A 21,432-nucleotide genomic window follows, 5' to 3' on the forward strand; every position below is an offset into this window, starting at 1 on the left:
GCTACAACAGACCACTGTGCACAATAGTCGATGGTCTGTTGCAGTTAACTCTGATGGAAGTGTGTGCAACACTTAATCTGTGTTTGGGAATAATGAACTTTAAACGTGTTCTTTGTGTTATTATTTACTTGCAAACCACTGACAAACAAGAATGAAAATTTTGTTTTTAAATTTGCTTAACTAATAATTTCACATCAGGTCGTCTTCCTTTTATCTCTACAGCAAGTTCTTCAGAAATCGCATCTATTTATGCATTATACAGCAGTCAGGTTTCTTTCACCAAAGCTATTCAGTGCTACCTCTGCTTTAACTGAAAAACAACTGAAAATGCAAAATAAATAGAATGCCCTTTCAGGGAGACTTGAGGTGTCTGTTTCTACTCTGATTTTCTCCTATATTTAGGATAAGATGTACATCATTAATCAAATATCAGTTGGGGGGGGGGGGGGAAGGGGTTTCCAGTTTGGAAAACTAGCTCAGAATGATCCTTTCACAGAGACTTATTAAATGATCAACTTATTTTTCTTTTAAATGTATTAAATAATCAACCACTTCTTTCAAGACTCAAGAAGTACAGAAGGCCATGGATGAAGGAAGATTTGTTGAGGCTGTGAGGCTTCGTGGAAGGTATGGCCCATAATTCATACCAAAGTATTTGTTTTAGCAGAGGGTGAATTGCTTTGCCGTTCTTCTAATGCTTGACATTTCTTTCTAAACAATTTAATTTCCTATCTTTTTTTTTTTTTCCCAACTGTTTTTATTGTGTTTGAGAAACAGGAGTAGAGGAGTTGGAGGAAGAGTTGCTTAAAAAGAATATTGAAATTCTTAGTTTCACAGATATAAATAAGAAAAAGGGAAAAAAATAAAACTGGTTCAGTAGTGTGTCAAATTCTAGTGACTGTTTGATATTAGGATAATTCTCTAGCACATAGATAAAAGCCTCCGTGATGTTTGAGCAGACTGGTAACAAGCGTGTGTGTGTTTATGCAAGATTCTTAAAGCCAATTCCATGTAAGATAAGTCTGTCTGTAGATAGCCGGTAGTTTTCCAACAGCATTGTTGGAGGAAACATTCTGCAGTATTATGTTACCAAAGCACTTTCTGTTTCAAATCATTTAATAATAAAATACTTCTTCACAAATCTAGAAAACTCACTTGCCTTCTATATAGTTAGTTATATTTTCCCCTTATTGTCTTATGGACATGGACGTTTTTTCAGTGTTCTCTCTTGTTTTCAGTTTTTGTTTTTCTTGTTTGTTTATTTTTTAAATCTGTAATCATGTTTTGGTCGTTGCATTAGATATCTGTTTTTAAAAGTGCATTAATTTGGCTAGAGCTACGGTTGGGTGATCACAGACTGCACCTGATGCAATATTTTCAGCTAAGCATTTGTAAAGTATACAGTCTTCATCCTTAAATGCTATTTTACTCAATAAAGGTGTTATTTATACAGAGTAATGTAATTTACTAGGAGCTGCACAGAAAAAAGAGTAGAGATTTTGAATCCCGTATTGTAACTGAAGTTGTTGCATCTGGTATTGTTTACGCTCAGATTTAGTGTCATTGAAGGGCATGTTTCCTCTAGAATTTATTTCCTTTTTCACTGTATAAATACAATAATTTCAAATGGGTAGCATGTCCTCACATCAAAGGAGCAGCTGAAAAATCTTATCCTTATGTTCTTTTTTTGGAAACGAATGAGCCTTGCATGTTCATTCATATTATGAACCTGGGGGTCTGCCATAGCAAATGGGATCGTGTTTTATTGATGAATTTTCTAGAGATAGTGTTGCTTTGGATTTGGACAAGTTTTAGCCTAAATGCAGTTTGGAAGGGAGGAAAAAAAAAAAGAGATGCTCCTTTCAAAGGATCATTTTTGATTTAAAAAAAAAAAAAAACTCCAAAAAAACCATCAGTGACTCTTTCTGATAATAAAACATAATGGAAACAATGTTGTTTATATCTTTCTGAATGCTTTTTGTAAAGTCAGAATATGGATTTTGGAGCTTCCGTACTGGGGATTTTGCTTAATATTTACAAATCTAACATCTTAAAAGTATATTCTGTAAATTAGCATTTGTCATACTTTTTACCAGTTTCTAAAAAATCAGTAGTTTCTCTCAAACAACTGAGTTGAAAGCTGCTGCTGTTATTCTTATTCTTCTTATTATTATTTATTATTTAGGAACTTTGAAAACAACCTTAACACCTACAAATTACTGTCACACAAAAAACCAGATGCTGAGCTTCCAAAGGTAAGGTTTCTTTGAGGATGCAATGCACGACTGCTCTAGGATATTTTGGAACATTTTTTTTTTTTTTTTCCTTAACACTCTCCAACCCTATGCCACAGGATATTTTATATAACTTATTTAATATTATAATGGAAGAAAGAGGCTTGTAACATACAACTTGGTTTTAATAACAAACTTTTAAAGTGAGATTTAAGTGAATTCTAACAGGAAACGTTTTTGCAAGACACGTGAGTTTTTATCCATCTTAGATATATCTTTGACCCGAACTGCTATGGTGTCTGGTGCTCGTGATTACTATTATGCTCTCTGTTTCTTAACATGAAGAGAAGGAAGGGTGATGTGACCGTATTTGAGAGTCTAAAAGCACTGCGACGAAGGTAGGAGTGTGACATGTAGCCCTTCCTTTGAAATGGCAAAACTCCTTAACATTGGGGCAAGTTCAGGAATTTGTAGGATAGAATAGAGAAGACACATGTATCACATTTACTGCATCTAATAAGTCACAGTAGACACTTAGTTTTTCTTTGTAGTTTGTAAGTTACATGAAGAGGGAAATTTGGATTTATTCGGAAGTAGCCACTAAATATTATGTGCAAAGAAATTTCAGCCAGATCCTATTTTCATTAACGGTTCACTGAATAATCTGTGTTTTTGATCGTAGTTTGTGACTGTTAGCTCACTGGATAATTCCTCTTTTAATTGTGGTTTGTGACTATCAGTTACTCCAACTGCAAGGTTATGTTACTATTATCCTTTTTTGGATTTTCTCAACTAAATATTTATGTAATGTTTAGTAGTATATTCTCATTATAATTTTGAGGGGGAAAATTGCATTGGAAATAGAAGCTCATTTAAACGGGTGATAAATATTCAGAAATTCTGTTGATAGGTAATAACATAATCACAGCCACTTTAATTGCAAAAAAATACTCTATAACAGATTGTGGAAATCTTTACACAGAAAAATGAACTTAATTACAAATGAAACAAAACCCATCATAGAAGCATTTGGAGGGACTGCAGTAAGATACCTCTAACTTAAGTTAATTTTTACTTTTGCCTATATTTAGACAAAAATAGGTATATAGACCAAAGCTACAGTGTGTCAATATGGACACTTGAAATGTCCAGAGTGTAGTGCTTACATCCATTTACACATAATTGTTTTATCTTCAGTAGAATTGATAACTAACGGAACTAAGTGCACGTCTACAGAATACCCATTATATACCAAAAATACTTTATTATTTCATGTTTTGTCTTACACAGAACCTTCTCTTATACTACCTGTAGTTAAATTAAAAATGTATATGTGATGTCTCAGGCTTCTCCATTGGAGTTACTGCAGCATACATTAAGCACTTACCTGGATCACACATTAAACTTACAAGAAGGAAGACTATATAAACACAGTTAATCTGAGTCAGCAGGAAATGCTTTAAAAACTGTCACAGTCTAATGTCTGAACAATTACTATGTATGAACACTGAAAGATCTGAGTGCTCCTGTTTATTACTGTATTGCCAATCACTCTAAAAACCTGGCTGACGCTGTAATGTAAAACTTATCATTGTTCTACTTTGTGTGTTAATTGATGAAATATGCTCAATTGCTATACTGCAAATTTTCCTAAATTTTCTTGGCTGTTCCGGGTATATCTTGCAACAAACTACTGCTTTGATAACATGAAACCAGTTGGATAACTTAAGGTATTTTGTTCGTATTTCTTGAACCTAGTTGAGCTACAATAAAAAACCTGAATGACTTGACCAGCAAATCAGATGAAACTGGTGAAAAGTCTTAAACAAACAAAAAGAACGTCTTGTCTTTACTGTTTTTCTCTATGATATTCCACAAATAGAGCAAATATGTTTATGTACCTTCTAGTTGACCTTACATGGTTCCAGGGGCTCTGAAAACTGCTTTAGTACATTTGAGTATTTAGCATCTGTAGATGATGGAAAAATCAAACATGGTGTAGAAATGAAAGTGTTAGTAAAGACTGTTATTCTTTCCTTCTTGCAGACTAACTTCAATGTGGCAGTTTTAAATGTTGGAGCTCCTGCAGCTGGAATGAATGCTGCAGTAAGGGCTGCAGTAAGAGTTGGCATTACTGAAGGCCATAAAATGTTTGCTGTCATTGATGGATTTGAAGGTTTTGCTAGAGGGAAGGTTAGTATTACATGAATGTGGATAATACAGTGCTACGTATCCCTGTCAACACCACCACCTCAGTCATGTTCCTAGAAGGAATATTTTGTGACATCATTGTGGGAACTGATTCTAAAGGTTCTTTGATTTCACAAAAATACATACAACCTGAATTGTAACTGCATTTCTAAGTTCTAGAAATATATAGGTTCACTTATCTTTAATGTTGTTAATCACTTGCTGTAGAGAAATAAAATTAGTTCAGATGAACCCCACCCTCAGTGTTTGGTCAATGTCCTACTAAATTTACCATATAGTAGGTTTTCCACAGAATAACGGAAGAACCATCAATCCTGTGCAGTGAGTTGTTGCGTCTGTTTTCCTTTGCTGTAGGTAACTTTCCAGTGGCGCTTTTTAAAGGAGGAAGCTTTTGTTTTTTCCAGATGAGTTATATTCTTCTGTTCCTCTGCTTTAAATGCTATGCAACAGTTAAGTGTTCTAAGGAGAAAATGGATGCAAAACTTGTCCGTTTCTACTCACTGGATTGCCTAGATGGAGAGATAGGTCCCAAAACTAACCTCAAATATCTAGTTTTAGATTTTTGTGTCATCTCTAGTGGGAGACAATGTGAAAACAGGATCATGAGATGAATCCTGCCTCCTTGTTTCATCATGACCTGGAGGAAGAAATAACAAATAAACAAAAATGGGAAGGGAGAAATTCAGGAGAACTTAAGTTAACCTCTTGGTGTACTGTGTGTTTTTTGCCAAATTCATTTGTGGGTACTGCCAAAGCACTCAACATCTGTTCCAACAGCTTTACCTTAAGCAGTGCCTGGCACTTGCTGCATATCAAGAGAAGTAATATTTGGATAATTATGTAACAGAACCTCCTTTTTTACTTTAATTCAAAGATAAAGGAAATCAGCTGGGGAGATGTTGGAGGCTGGACTGGTCAAGGAGGATCAATTCTTGGTACAAAACGGTAACGTCAATATTTTGGTCAATTGCTATGGTGAATTGTAGTATGCTGTATACCCTACGTATGATTTCATGCTCTCTTGCTTCCGCAGAATGCTTTCAATCTTTAACACTTTTTGAAGTCAAAACTTTGTGTTTTCATATTGAAGTATCAGTTCTGAAGAGAATGGAAACAGGAGTCTGGGCCTCCACTCAAAAATTCCTGAAGGGCTTTAACACTTCCAAGGATTGCAAAACTCTTAATTTCTTGACTGGTGACGTGATATCTTATTGACAATCAGGAAGAAGTAGTTGTATCGATACATGATAAAATGAAAACTATTTCATTGTCGTCTGAGAGTTTACCTTTTCAGCGTAGTAGTTCTTGTTGCTGTGGTGCCTATAGATTTTTACCTTTCTTCTGATTTAATTATTTTTAGTACTCTTCCTGCAAAATATTTGGAGAAGATCGCTGACCAGATGCGCACTAACAACATTAATGCCCTTATGGTTATTGGTGGATTTGAGGTACATTGAAGTTTCTCCTTATGAATTTCTAAGAAAAGGAACAGAGACTATTTTTTCCCCAAATTTCATGTAAAATGTTTAGTTATATTTGATGTTAATAGCATTAATATGCTGCAACAACATTAATAGCTTTTAGGGTCAGAAATTTTGTCAATCACTGATTTATATGGAAAGCTGACGTGCAGGATAATCACTAGTAACTGCAAAACCGGGTGTTAAATGGATAGATGAGGTGAGATTTTTGTTAAAATAAGTTTTTAATGACTTTTTCAGTGCAGGTTCCAGATACTGCATCAATACTTAGGACATGCCTTTAGCAGTTCTTAAGCTTTAGTAATAATCACACTTTGGTCCCTTATTTAAGCCATTCGTTCTTATGTGTTGTATTTCAAGATCTAAGCGATCTAGAAATGTATTTCCATTTTTACCAAAATATTTCTCTATTTATGAGATTCTTAATTCAGGAAAGTATTTGGGCAGTTCTCCCCAGGGAAGAACATGCTTAAATGCTTCTTGATGAGAACTGTGTCGTGCTTCCCCCACTCCACCCCTTTCTTTCCCCACGCATCTTGTTAGGTATGGCCCTAATTAGTACTACTAAGATTTGAAAAGGAAAGAAATAGTACCTGAAGACGGGGGAACTAGTTTGCGGTATATTTTTGTGCTGTACGAAACACTTGGTTACATCTAAATTATATACTCCCTTGCAAATGAAAATTTCTATCGTTCATTTTTAAAGTTATAACCGTTTTTAATGCTTTCTTTTTGCATGTGTGTTAGATCTTAGTGGTTCCTTAATGCTTTGACTTGCTGAAGTGTGCTGTGGTAGAAATGGCTCCCCCTGTGGCCCTTCCCATTTTATCATTCCAACCTTATTGTATTCATCCTGATTTTTCACCCAATGCCTGTGCCCAACAGGCATACCTCGGACTTTTGGAATTGTCAGCGGCCCGAGAGAAATATGATGAATTCTGTGTTCCAATGGTTATGGTTCCTGCAACTGTATCCAACAATGTACCGGGTTCAGATTTCAGCATTGGTGCAGATACTGCTCTGAACACTATAACTGATGTAAGTCTATTCTGGTGTGTGCGCTTATTAACAAAGCAGTTATGGTTAAAACTGACTAAATTGGCTAGAACTGGATATTTTTATGGACCAGAACTTTGGAAATATAATCTAGGAAACAATAAAGTTACTTGATACAGACACCTTTATGATACCCATTAAAAAGAGAAGTCTTAGGTCTCAACCACTTCTACTAGGTTTCTTCTGACAAATTATTCATACTTTTCTTCAGAACTTCTGGTTTTATAAAATTCCTTAATACTTCTGGATTTATAAACTACTAATTAGGATATACTTACTGTATATGGAGGAAAGGAAACCAAAGCTAAGACCTGATGTTGATTTATGCACCACAGAAGAAGAAAAGTCTCTGTTATATAAAATATTAGTACACCCAGCTGTAACAAACACTGAGTTAACATTCCTCTCTTCAGGAAGATGTCGTTATTTATATAACAATTTCTTTAATAATAAGAAATAGCTGTACTCTGCTAATAAACATTTCTAACCAAAAAAAAATTGAGAGATGATATGAAATATTAAAAATATCCAGTAACATAACATAAATTAAAAACTAATTAATTAATACTAACCTCAGTTAGAAAGAAGTAGCGTTGACTGCCATGCAAAATAAAATTTAATTTTTGTCATGTACACGCTTAGTTATCTGAATTGCTTAAGAAATACAATTCATTATACCTCTGTGAAGAGGAGCAATTTTATTTCCATATATTCTGACTAAATTTTGTCCATGATGAAACCACAGTAATGCTATATTGAAAAGATACATTTGCAAGGTGTAGTAAAGCATTTTACTAATAAATATTAATAAATGTAACAAAGCATTTCCCTTTAAAATGGAATTTTCATTTCTAATGATGAAGTAATCCCACTTGAATTACTGTGTTTAAAAAAAACTGCACATTCCACATCCTGGTGTGTGCGGTGTTTTTTTTTTTTTTTTTTTTTTCATTCCCCTGGATAATATATATTGACCTACATTTTACGAAAATGAAAACAGTGAGCATGATGCTCATGCAAAGAAGGAACAGAATTTCGAGTTGTTTTTGAAAATGAAACTTCATTCTTATATCACTTAGATGCCTTTGAACATTTTAGACGTGATACTATTTTGAGAAGTTCGAAAGATTTCTCAAATCCTCTCAGCTTCAAGAGCACTAACACTTTTTGCACCTGTTGCTTTTGTTTACCTTTCTGACACAAAAATATTTACCTTTGATATAATAAAGCTTGAGTTAGAAACTTCATTTTTCCCCAACACCATTGTTTTGTAGAAGACTAACCTAACTAAAAATTTTTCTTGAAGTTATTTATACGCAATTTAAGTTATAGAGACTGACCTTGTTTCCAGTTCTGGTAAATAAAAATATCTCTCCAAAATGACTGATCACAAATTAAGGTGAGTAAATAAAATTATTGTGCATGACACCTTTTCTTTTCTTAAGCTTTATGTGTTTATCTAACTGACTTCTTTTTATAGGCTCTTTGTGTAGAACAACACATAAAATAGTGCCTTTCTTTTCTTGCTTTTTTTTTTTACTTCGTCATTGTGTTTTGCTCTATACTTAGAAGGCTTCTAGATATCATCTGACTTCATTAGATAGCAAATTGTCAGTATCTCCTTATTTTTAATGCAGTAGCTGAACAGTTTTCAATCTGATAGGATTTACTGATAAAAATCTTTATCCTGTTCTTAAATTTTATTTTGCCTAGATTTTTCTCTGAAGTAAACATGAAATGTAATGGCTTTGCAAGATTTAGATTCAAGCAAATGAGAACCTAGGATTTACTCTTTTCTTGGGGTAGAGCAGGATGGGGGAAAGACTTCTTGGGTTATGGAAATACTTGTGCATAATATATTTTCAGTCATCTTCTCTTTGATTCTTTGGACGTGTTCCACTCAAACTGATAATGAAAAATGGATCCTTTCATTTCTGTGTCATGTGTTCAGATCAGGCAGCAGTGATACTACCCTCTATTAAATGTGGCTGATAACCTCAATATAAGTCTCATAATTGCGGTAAACAGAAGTAGCAAATGGATATGAATGTCCATCATGTTTAGCTTATAGTATTTTTATTCCTATTGCCAGCACTGTGAATAAACATGCCATAGTTTTCAATGCTGTCAGATTATCAGCTCTTACAAACACCAACATGTCATCACAGTTTTGCTGTGGTACTGTTCTTATTTATGTGTCTATGTTCTTAACAACTTTCAATAAGGTAAGTTATACTTTCCTGTTGGGCAATGATGCCTTGTTTAGAGTTTGGCGTTACTAGACACTTGTCAGTGTTAGACTGTTTGCAGCTTGTCCAAGCGTGTAAAAGGTACCTTCAGACCAAGTCATAATTGCAAATACAATGTGTTGCAATGCTCCATTTAGATAGATATAGTACTTATGAAGTTTGGCATTAATTGTTTCTTACTTGTTAGAAACGGCAAAGATACTATATGATCTGTAAGTAGTTACATAAATGCAGAGCTTCTGACTTCAAGATCGGGTGAGAATATGTTTTACCCTGATCATAGGTTATGGATAACACATTTTTTAATGACGAAATCTAGATTTTTTTTTTTTTTTGAGACTGACTATGTGACTTTCTTGAAATTCTCCATTTTCACATTTGTATTTTAAGGTGTAGGCTTGTAGCAAGTTAGTGTGGAATTTGATATGTGTTTTGGATAGTGTTTTAAATTTACATTATTCTGTATTTTCAGTTCAGTTTTCAGAATGTCAGTGCAAGCAATTGTCAATGAAAATTGCACAATATAAAAATACCTAGGGAAAACTGGAGGTATCAGTGTTAGAAATGGATAAAGTTAGGGCTTTTATATCTAGGTTGACAGAACAGATTGTTCAGAATTGCAGAATAAAAGCATGAACTTGAAGACTTTTGTGAGAAGAAGCAACAGTAAAATATAACAAAAATATGAATATTTGCAACTTCATGTTGCTAATCTAGTGAAATGTGTAACAGTATTTCAGCTAGAACCGCAGAGTGCGACACAAGAAATGTGTTTTTTTTTTCTTTCTTTTTCTTACCTAACTGTGAAGGCTAGAAATTCTTCCTAAATGAAAGCTGGCTTATTTAATGCAAACCTTCATCAAAAAGACAGGTTAGCAATACATTTCACACTGGTAGGAATAAAAATAAAACCAGAAACCTACTCTGTAGTTAAGTAGAGTGTATAAAAAAGAAAATTAGACTGTTTCAGCTACAGAATATGGTAGGAGAATGGATGAAAACTTAACTGGAAAACAAAGCCTACTGATGGGCTAGAAGATGCTAACAGAAGAATAAAACAGAACAAGGTGTGAAAGAATATGGATTTGATTTAGCAGTTGCAGAAGTAAAGGGGGAAATAGAAAGAAAAGGTATGAGCTGGTAAAGGGGGAGGGGAGAACTGAAGAAAAGAAGAAGCTGAAATTCCCAAATATGTGCCTTTACAGTTTATCTTTTTCCCTTCCTCAGTGGGAAGGGTGCAGGGTGATCAACTAGTTTGACAGCAAAAGAGTCCGAGAGCCGCAAGAAGACCCTTTCTCACTGAGGAGTGAAGGAAGCTACAGTTAGATTGCCTTAATACAGTCTCCATACAGTTAATTCCCACTCTCTTGTACCCTCCCACTGTTGATACTAGCACACGTGACTACACATTATTTTGAACTGGCTCAAAATTAATCCAGACAAACTAACCAACCAGTTAAACTTTCATCTAGTTCAGTTTTGGCAACAGCTAGATGTGAGGCTGGAGCAGTTAATCCATTACTTTCAATGACTGTTTGCACTTAGATTGACATGAAGTTAACAAAACGCAGTCTGTGCTTCACTGCAGGGATTTTTACAGTGCCTTTTTGGTTATACCAGCACTCTTATTAATAACGAGAATATAATAAAAGGGGATGAAAAGGTTAATTCATATTACTAATGTGATACAGTATCCCTGCATAATCTTAATGCAGCCCTCATAAAAATTGTTATAACTTTTTTTTTAAACCACTGATCACTTCCTTGTCCTTTGTAATTGTTAAATCTACCCTTCATTGATAATGTTTTCATATTTTGCTGCAGTGATGTGAAGATGTGTGCATATAATCATCTAATGCTTATGCTGGGTGAAGGTATAATCTTTGGATATGTTTGCTAAAATCACTTGCATCAAATGAAATGGTAATATTTAATGCAAGGAAAACATATCTTACACTGCAGACTAACTAATTGTGTTGGTTATTGCTCTAAATTTCCCTTCAACTCCGTTTCGCTAAGACCTCGGGATAAAGCTTTTCGGAGAAACTTAAGTGTTTTGCAGATCTCCAGGAAACCTTGCAGTTTTAGCAAACCAGGATGACTCAGTGCACTTTCTATATTTTTTAATAGAAATAAAAAGTCAGAGCAGCCTGTCTGAGCTGGGTTGGGCTAGGCAGTTGCTGCTTCTCAATGAAGCTTTTTGGATGAGTGAAAAAGCCATTTGTCTTTTTTTCTGGCTACTCTACTTCAGAGTTACAGGTCTGACAGCAGCCTTCTAGACTGTTTCAGACTTAAATTAGAAATGCATCCTAGCCTTGTGCTTATTTGAAAATTATACTTCCAGAATACAGGAGTGATGATAAACTTCAGAATTTTGAAACCCAATTTGCAATTCAGTCACCTATGCCTTTCTTCTCACTGAATGGGATCTGCTTCTCCCAGAAAGAACATAAGCAGAACTCTGATAGGTGAATCTCTTTCAATCTTTCTCTGTTACTTATAGATGTTTGCTTGGGGAGGTAGTCATTTGACCTGCAGCAATTTGCTTTTCTAAATTGTTTTGAGAAATTGAGAGTGTTGAACTTCTGTGAACATCAGTCTCTTCTGGGCAGAAAGAGATTGACAAAAAGGGAATATACTGTGTGATTAGGCTTTCTGATAAGAGAGTCATTACATATGTGGCAATTTTTAAAACTTCCTATCATGATAGTTGGTAAAGAGTTTATATTTGGAAGCATTGGAATAATATAACTAAAACACATTTACTGATTTGGAACAGGCTGTACAATCTTAACCCTTATTATTTTGACATCTGTTAGGAGCATTAATCCATTTCACATACTGCATTTATTTTGCAGTGTTTGGAATCCTCCCAAAAATCTATAGCTACTTTTCTCAAAGAATCTTTAAAATAAACTTGCAAACTTTAACTCATCTGTGTGCACATGTGAGGTTCTTAGGTTCTTCTGGGCATAAATCCAATTTATGGGCATAGGAGTAGATGTGCTGTTTATAGAATCCTGAAAGTCATAGGGTAACTTTTTTCTTTTTTCTTTTTTTAATCTAGAAATAGATGTGTCTTGACCTTATAGGATAACATAGTTTTTTTTTTTTAAAAGCAGTTTTCCTTATAGTAGTATGTCTCTTAAGCATTTCCGTCAGATTATAGGTGTTTTCCTAGTTAACATCTTTCTCAACTCCTTAGCATGTATTAAACTTTATTCTTTAACTGGCTTTTTGTAGAATGACTTTCAAACTACCTTTATGCTGTTTCCTGCTCAACTGCTTCCGGTCTGTATGCTGTGCACACTTCATATTCACTGTGTATTAACCTGGACTAATCTTCTGCATTTCTTCAAAGAGTATTGCACCAATGCAACCCTAGTGCACTGTTGTGGGATGTGCAGGGTCTCTTCTTCCCCCTCCCTGGGAATCTCACTAATTTTACTCATTTGGGCCAATGGACAGCCAAATTTCCCATCACATGCAAGGAGTCATTAGCAGAACAATCCAAAGACAAGGAATGTATTGCTAATACTTGTACCACTGCTTCAGGCCTATGAAAGTTGTCTGCAATTACATGAGGCACGTTCCCGCTTTGAGGAGTTTTGCGTACCTATCTGTGTGTTGCCTGCTACTATTAGCAACAATGTGCCAGGCACAGACTTTAGCATTGGTGCTGACACTGCCCTGAATGCTATCGTGGAGGTAAGATTATGTATCTTTTAAAAATTAAGGCAATAAAATATGTAACTTCAGGATATCTAAAGACCTTGCAATGTCTAATTTTCTAAAATAATTAATTCACTGTCACTGTAATCTTGATATTTTATAGTAATTTTTTTTAGACTGATTAAAAATTAACCTAATTAAATGTAATGTTCAATGTTTATAGTTTGGGGGCTCTGTTTTGCTATCCAAGACTGCTGCATTAGTGCTTAGGGCATTTGCTGTTGCCGAGAATAAAAAATTTTGCTTACTTGGATTTTTTTTTTTTTTTTTTTTTTTATCTTAAGAAGTTCCCTAGCATTATTTAAATGAAAGAAGAAAGCATGTTTTATAAATAAATGCCACATTTACTGAATGGGCTAATGACTGAGCTCTCGGTGCAACAGAACATTAAGTACATGGCTAACACTAAACACATGAGTAATTCCATAGAGTGCTTTAGGCTTAAAGTGTATTAAATGTATATGAATGGAAGTGTAGTATAAGCATTAGTCTCTCTGATGCCTATAAACAATTTGGGGCCAGAACTTGCTATAAGTCATGTCTTCCATTTCAGTCGCAAGCAGCTCAGTCTACTAGTTTGTCTTCCATACCTTTTCTCCTCAGCTCCTCAGCTACAACTGCTATATGAGCTCTAAATTCTCTACTATCCTTTGAGGTCTAATGCAAATGAATAAGTAAACCACTGCACTATGCCATCAGTTCCCCCCCCCCCCCAAACCTTCCATCCATCTAAATAATGATAGAGTAATTGGTCAAGAAAGAGTCTGATTTCACAGAAATGCAGATATACTTTCCTGCTCTGATACAGAATCGCTTATTTATATAGAGCGAAAAAGCTCCACTAATGGATTGAAAAAGAGCTGTATCAGAACAGCTCATGGCCTCATCACTGGGAGATGCAATACAGCATCCTTGGGGTGAAGGCAATCTGGGTGCAGCCACTGAGCACAGATAAGAGTAAGGTGGAGACTTGGAGCTCTCCCTTCATTTCGTCTTCAGGGAAATATCACGTGCCAATCTCAAAACATCTTGGTTCCACCAAGATGTAGAATGAGTGAATGGCAACAGTACAGTCATAGGCAGGACTCAAGTACTTTTACTGCTTTGCTGTCTCTCTCCCTCTTACCTACTTGCAAATGTCATGTTCTAAGCAGTATGAGTGATATCACTAGAAGACTGTAATGGTGATTCACCTGTTAAAATATGAAAAAAACAAAAGAAAACGGTTGTACACATATTGCTTCTTCATCTTATTTCACTGTTTTATTATTTTAATTGAAGTTTGTACAGCTTTCAGTTAAAAAAAAGTTACATATATGTAAATTCATTATAATCAGGATGTTTTGTTTAGGCCAGAAATAGCATACTTTTGATTAGAGGAGATTTTTTAAGGAAACTGGCTCAGTTCATATGATGGTTCAACCAGCAACTGAATTGCAAAAAGTGCTTTAAGTCACCTAGCCTGCATGTGTAAACCTTTTGCGCTTTGGCCTATCCAGCCTATGGAATAGGATATGAATTACAAAACAAAAGAAATCAACAAAAAGACTCAGGACTTAATTAAAAAGTAAAATTTTTAAGTGTGGTCTCTTCATGAGAAGATCAGTCAAAGAAATGGCTGTTGCCATTCCACAGCTGACAGAAAACAAGTTAAATATGCTTACACAGCTTGTATCAATCAGTTCTGTTTGCAGATAGCACCATTTTGCCATTGAATCTGGTGCTGTAGTCTCTAATCTTTTCTAAGGGTGTTACTTTGCATATTTGATATATAACTGATTTTCTGAGTCCATCAGGAAAACTATCAGTACGTATTTTGTGGAACTGGAAGGAGGATAAACTTATTTAGGAGCCAGGAGAGGGCAATGGGGAAGAGAGAAAGAAAAGAGAATAATTTGAAATGCAAATCAGTTACCTGAACCAACTCAGTGCAAAGTTTCACAAAAGTTAGTAGCATGTGGACAAGCAGCAAAGGGCTGCTACCACTTCTGACAGCAACAGTCCTTACAGTGTCAGCTTCTTGGAAGCTGTTCCCGTAACCATGAATTAAGAATTTCTACGTGTATCCCAGCTCCACATTTTTCCCCCTGAAAATAGCAGATAAAAACATATTACCTAATACTTAATGCTATAAATAATCCTGTAAATATTTATTTCCTAAACTGATTGTATGGCCCAGAAATAATAACTGTGCTCATGTAGGCAAACGGAAGATTCAGGTGTTTTAGTGGCTCCAGAATCCAGCTTTTATTTTCTCTGGAGAATGAAGTTTAATAGGAAGAATTAGATCTTTTTGCCATTTCTGGGATAGCTTAACTTTAATTTTGTGCATTACAGCACAAAACCCATCTTTATGTAGACTGGTATAGAAGTACTACAGCTTGCCTTTGTGGTAGTTGGTTGTGTAAAGTTTAGATAAGCTGAAACTAAGTACTATAGTATGAATTTTTGAAGATGGTATACTGTAGGCATATAGATGATTCCAAACATATTGATGCTAGGTTGCAGAAGAGTACTACTAACTATAAAAAACAAAACAAAACAAAACTCACTGTCATTCTTAAAACTGGAGAAGACCTCACATTGATCTAGTATTTCCTGCATCCTGGGTCCTATAATCTCATCTTGCAAGTTTTGCATCAAGCTGCTGATTGAATAAGAAACCTTATATTGTATCTGCTATTTTGCTACCCAAGATTCCTGAAATTAATCAGTGCCATTTTTATATTTGGGTATTTCTGTCCTTATTCTGGGAGAGGAGGAATAGTAGACAGAAGACTGCATCTCTCCTTTATAGTTAATAATAGAAATCCTTCTTTAAAAATAAATAAATAAATAAATAAATAAAATCCTAAGAATCCTAAGGTCAGTAATGCCAAAACAGTTAATGATTTACAGCCTGGTTTAGAGGCTTCTCAAAATGCAGGTTTCATTTTGCTACTAGCACCAGGAAAATGTCCATTTTTTTTTGCAGCACTATCAGTTGCTCTACGTGTTTTGGGTGAGAGCAGTAGAAAGCTCAGTGTTCTTTGAGCTTGTTTGGTGTTCGGGTATGTTAGTAGTGGGGAGAGAGTATGTGTGGAGGGAGTATCCTTTTACTTTATCCCAAATGCCATCAAAATTCCTTTCTCTTTCCACGCTCCATTGCAATGTAGCGTTGTAACTCAGGATTCATAGTTGTTTTTTTTTTTTTTTTCCCCCCTTTAGGCAAAAGCCTAACCATCCCAGCCCAACTCTGGAAACATCATCCAGCTTCCCAGCAGTCCCTAACCATTCTCCTCTGTTTGCTAAGGTTCTGGGAAGAAAAGGGGTAGAAGAGAGATGGGAAGGAGGGAGAACAGAAAGAAAGGGATACATACCACAAATGGAAACAAAGAAAATAATACGGATAATGCTTTGGTTACAGGCATATTAAATAATCTGCAGCTTTGTCTAATCCTTAGGCAGATGTTGGTGACTCAAGGTACTAGGATTTCTAGGTGCTCAGTTTGTTGTCTTAAAGTTATTGTGTATCATAAACCAAATGCCAGTATTCTGCAAAAAATCTTACGGAGTCATACCTGAAAGAGGAAAGTAGAGTGCTTGAGGACACTCTAAAAACCAAGACAAGTAGAAAGAATGTGTCATTTTGAAGAACAGATAAATTCAACCTAGCTTTTCGTGACATATTTTGCTATGGAGATGTTTCCTGGACAGAGCAACAGTACGTGTCAGTCCATATTGTAAATGCATTCATGTGAATTGTGCATCTCTCGCTCTCTCTAGCTCGCTTGTGCTCTCTCTCTCTCTTTCTCTAAAATGCATAAACGAAACTACATGGATCTTTTTGTACTTGGACCCAAGTAAATGCATATATCGTTTTTAGTGCTTGAATGTATTAAATGTTATAACGTTAGAGATTCTTGTATTTTATTATTTTAAGTTCTGTTCTGTACCAATTTAATGTATTTGTTCTGTGGTCTTATTAGGTATATTTCTGAAGACAATATTGTTCCCAATGTTGATTTTCAAGTCCTGTATTCAATTATCTGTTGGTTCTGGTTTTAAAAATCTGTCATAGAAAGATAGGCAAAAATGCCTCAAATGTTACAGGATCTGTAGTTATTCAGAAAATCAGTAAGGTATGGGGATTTTTTTTAATGTTATCATAATTCAAGTTTCAAGATGGTGAAGTTTACAGATTGTTCCATTTCTGTCATTTTTATTAAACAGAACTAGTGTAGGGAACAGTACATCACTTTTGAAAAATTCTTCTTACGTCCAAGCCCAGCATAATTTTTATTTATTTATTCTGGAGAAGACGAAGGAAATAATCTCTTTTTCTCCCTTATTCCTGTTATGAAAGGAAGATGCATTGTCTGTCTGACAACTTTCAAAGAACTTTGAAAGGTTGCTGTAAAAATACTTTCATTTCAGGTTGTCAAGAGCCTTTTGAATATTATTTAAACCTGAAGACACTTAGTAATATCATTTTCCTGGGTCCTATTGCAGGTTTCCTCTGCTACTCTTTTCTAAGTCTCTTAGGCAGCTCTAGTAAATATTGGTGTTAACTGGTGCTAGGTAAACATAGACCTCTTTGCAGAGAATGTTTCTTATGCTGGTCTGGGAAAGATGCAAGTGGAGATTTCAGTCTTATAGTAAGTATCTATCTATAAACAAAAACAAATGAAAAAGAAAAATAACTCCAGTAATGCTTGAAAGAATGTTTGTGTGGATATCATTATTAGAAAGTAAATCATAGGGTAATACATGGCCAAGAATTAACTTTAGGAAATTGTAACTGTTAAGCATAGTTGGAAATGCAGTAGAATTGAACAATAGTAAGAAAAAATAAATTCTTTAGTAATGCGTAGAATTAAAGCAAAGAAGAAATACGTTTATTAAAACTGGAAGTGCTCAAAAGCTCTATTATATCTATTTATATATCTCTTAAAAAAAACTATCACAGCTTTTAAGTTGTGAAAGGCACAAAGTCAGATTAAGTAGTATTTTAGTACTTGCAGGGAACAAACATGGTCTGATACTCATGAAGGAAGCTTTTTGTTTCGACAGTGATGCTCCACGTATAATTCATAAGAAAGACTTTCTTTGGTGATAATTATGATACCTAAATGAGTTATGATGTCTTGGAATTTTAAAAATATTTTTTTTATAAATTCTCTGAGCTCTGTTACCACAATGTGAGAGACAATTGCATGACACAAGAAAAATATTATTTTTTAACATTAAATGTCTTGTTTTTGATCAGACATGTGATCGCATCAAACAGTCAGCCAGTGGCACCAAGCGTCGTGTATTCATCATTGAGACCATGGGTGGTTACTGTGGTTACCTGGCCAATATGGGGGCCCTTGCGGCAGGAGCTGATGCGGCTTATATCTTTGAAGAACAGTTCGATATTCGAGAGCTCCAGGTATGCGGCATTAGAGATATTTTCCTAATTTTTAAGTAATTCCTAAAACTACTGTGCACATATAGCATAATGTATGTTCTAAGTAAATGGTTAATGCTACAGAAAAGACATTTTAGAATGAAGCTAAAAGCTGCACTTCTCAGAGTTTCACTTTCATATAACGGCATTTTTTAAACCCTGTTATACTGAGGAACATCTACCCAGGTATTCTTGGCATCGTGTTCAGTTAACTGGTAAAATTATTGTTTTAGCTGCTAAACACTACTAGGTCAGTTCTTATATTTGTATTCATATCTAATTGAAACTCAAAATACGTGTAAGTGAACAGAGCTGAGCAGATTTAAAAGAAAAACAAAATAGGATAAAAAGAAATACCTTTTCCACTATGACTGTGCCTCAGCTCATCGTCAGGATTTTAGCAGGATCTGCAGTGGAATAGATACTGATTTTGATACCAGAATTATTCGAAGCATGTTTAGAAGGGTTATTAAAATTAAAACCTCAGACTTTAATGATTACAGATTAGGACGTGACTTTGCATAGGGTCTAAGCAGACGCAAAGCTTGTCTGTTGTGAGGCTTTTATGCTTCTGAGGTAGCTGCTGTTAGTTGCTGTCATGGACAAAATACAAGGTTCAACAGATATAGGTTTCCTGAAAGAAAAAGATGATGTGCCAGATGAACTGTAATTCCTCACCACTCATTTCTTAGTGGCATGCCCTCTTCATGTCATATATGAGAGTGCCAACACAGCAATACCTTAACCTATCCATAACAAGAATGTTGTAAATACTGGGAATAAGAGCAGGATATGATCTTCTGTTGCAGTTTCTATATTTCAGTGTATATCAAAGTCATGCAACATGGTGTTCTGCCAGTATAGCATACAGAAAAAATAGTATATGGTCATTAAAATCAGTTATTGGTGGTGATGTGGAGGAAGAAGTTAGTTAGAAGTTAGTTCTAATCCAAGATGAATAGCTGCACAGAACAATTTATCCTGGATTTCCAAAAATCAGTTGGTTATTTGAATTTGCACATAATACTTGATGTGGAATTCTTAACAAAAGTTTTCAAGATAAGGCAATAGAGGCTCATTGCAGTTATTTCTAAAGAGTTTTGCATGACTTTTGTTAAAAATATTTTTGTTGTTTTTAGGCTAACGTGGAACACTTGACTGAAAAAATGAAAACCAGTATTCAGCGTGGTCTAGTGCTGAGGTAATCAGATGTCGATTTAATGGATTGGAAAAGCGATGCCGAGCTTTTCCAGGCAAATTAGCTGTTCAGCCTCTTGTGAAGATACTCCAGAGTATATATTCCTTGATTATTCCCTTAGCATGAGATTGTTAATACAGCTGTTGCTCAAGAAGGCAAGCCAGGGAGCTGTCTGGAATCTGAAATCCAAACACTTCCTCCTTCTTACATAAATACATGTGCTCTAATAGATATTTTTCAGCCTATTTTCTCATTGATTTTTGTCTTTCACCATAGCTCCTTTCTTTAAGGATGGTGTAAAGGTATGCACGTGCACGCATGTACTATAGCCCTTACGATAAAAGTCCTACTCGTATTTTGCCAGGTGTCACAGGATAAAACACTTCAAAAAAAATGAGAACCTTAAAACATGTTGGTTAGCATGTTTTTAAATTATACCATTTCCTTAGCCAGCCTGACTAAGTCTGCAGCTTCACCCTCTCTTTCATGAGTGTTTATTTTCAGTCTGCCAATTAGTGAAGTGATGAAAAATGCAATTCATAATGAATCCTATGAGGAAATCATTATATATGTTCAAATTCTGCTAGCTTTTTCCAGGGCTGAGAAAGTAAGAGCATGAAGTTACGTATGTGATGAGGGTGAAAAAATATCTGACAAGAGACAGCAGAAGGTACTATTTCAGTATGCCCATTTGTAAAGGACAAAGTGATGGTACTGGATGTATATAACATCTTGTTTTAAGTATTCTTTTCCCTCTGTGTAAGGAACTTGTCATGTGTAAAATGTTATTTTTCACTACTGTGTACAAAAATGGATTCCAGCTGACCTACCAGTAATGTCATTGTAGTAAAAGTAATACAGACTTGAAAAGCGTGAATACGTTACACGAAAACAAACCTGTGTGATATGTTGACCACTGATACGAAGACAATGGAAAAATGTTTATTGTAGCAACTGTAAAGACATCCACTACTTGATTTAATTGTATCATCTGACCTGAATTGTTACAGAAATGAGAACTCCAATGAGAATTACACAACTGACTTCATCTATCAGCTGTATTCTGAAGAAGGAAAAGGAGTTTTTGACTGTCGAAAAAATGTGTTAGGCCACATGCAGCAGGTAAAAATGACCTTAAAATTACAGCGAAGATTAACTCAGTGTGCAAAAAAGAGCACATACTTTTCAAGAATTTCAAGCAAGTCTGATGAAAAAAGAGATAAGTATGTGGCTTTTTGTTTGTAGGTAACTCAAAAGTGTTTGTAAGCATTAAATTTTATTGCAGTTCCTTATCAAAAATAACAAGAAAAAAAATCCTGTATTATTCATGATTTTCATTTTTATTCCTCCCCTTCTATATATTAACGAACAATGAGACCTTAAAAATAAATACTACCGCTATTTTATTATAATCCACTTATAGAACACACCTAGCTGACCATCAGTAATGTATCTAGCTTCTGAATGCTGGAAGAGATTAAATCTAGTTAATAAAATACATGCATTTGGATTGCTCTGGTAGAAGAGACAGGAGTTAGCTTCTTATTCTCGCTGTGATCATCTTTGCCCTTCTAAAAGCTACTCCTTGTGGTCATTGTATTCTCCCTCTATTTATCTCACTGTACTGCTTGTTAGTGGGCAAGTAGTCAATGTCTGATTTGGTTACATTAACAACTAAGATTGAGGGGGAGTCAGGAGTACGTGTTGAACCAAATTTCTCAAGTGCTAAGAGTGAAAGTCATTTTGCATTCAGTGTATATTCCACTTATTCTTGTTTATTTTTAGATCATTCAACACAAAGTTACCAAACTTTCTGTTTCAAATTAAGCTATTTTAAAGG

General features: G+C 35.0%; 1 protein-coding gene across 2 annotated transcripts in view; it reads left to right on the plus strand.

The window, feature by feature from the left end:
• The window catches only part of PFKP (phosphofructokinase, platelet), a 46,494-nt gene that overhangs the window by 22,299 nt on the left and 2,763 nt on the right, over positions 1-21,432 (plus strand). Inside the window, exons 11-19 of one of the 2 annotated variants that reach the window (XM_068934332.1) lie at positions 563-627; positions 2,186-2,255; positions 4,281-4,427; positions 5,320-5,390; positions 5,806-5,893; positions 6,812-6,964; positions 18,212-18,376; positions 19,534-19,595; positions 20,603-20,714. In XM_068934332.1, coding sequence (XP_068790433.1) covers positions 563-627; positions 2,186-2,255; positions 4,281-4,427; positions 5,320-5,390; positions 5,806-5,893; positions 6,812-6,964; positions 18,212-18,376; positions 19,534-19,595; positions 20,603-20,714 — 933 coding nt within the window. Of the gene's footprint in view, positions 1-562; positions 628-2,185; positions 2,256-4,280; positions 4,428-5,319; positions 5,391-5,805; positions 5,894-6,811; positions 6,965-12,786; positions 12,940-18,211; positions 18,377-19,533; positions 19,596-20,602; positions 20,715-21,432 lie in introns of both variants that reach the window. The other variant, XM_068934331.1, reaches the window with a different exon arrangement.

Source organism: Struthio camelus, chromosome 2, assembly GCF_040807025.1.
Source record: "Struthio camelus isolate bStrCam1 chromosome 2, bStrCam1.hap1, whole genome shotgun sequence".
In the NCBI taxonomy this organism is placed as follows: domain Eukaryota; kingdom Metazoa; phylum Chordata; class Aves; order Struthioniformes; family Struthionidae; genus Struthio; species Struthio camelus.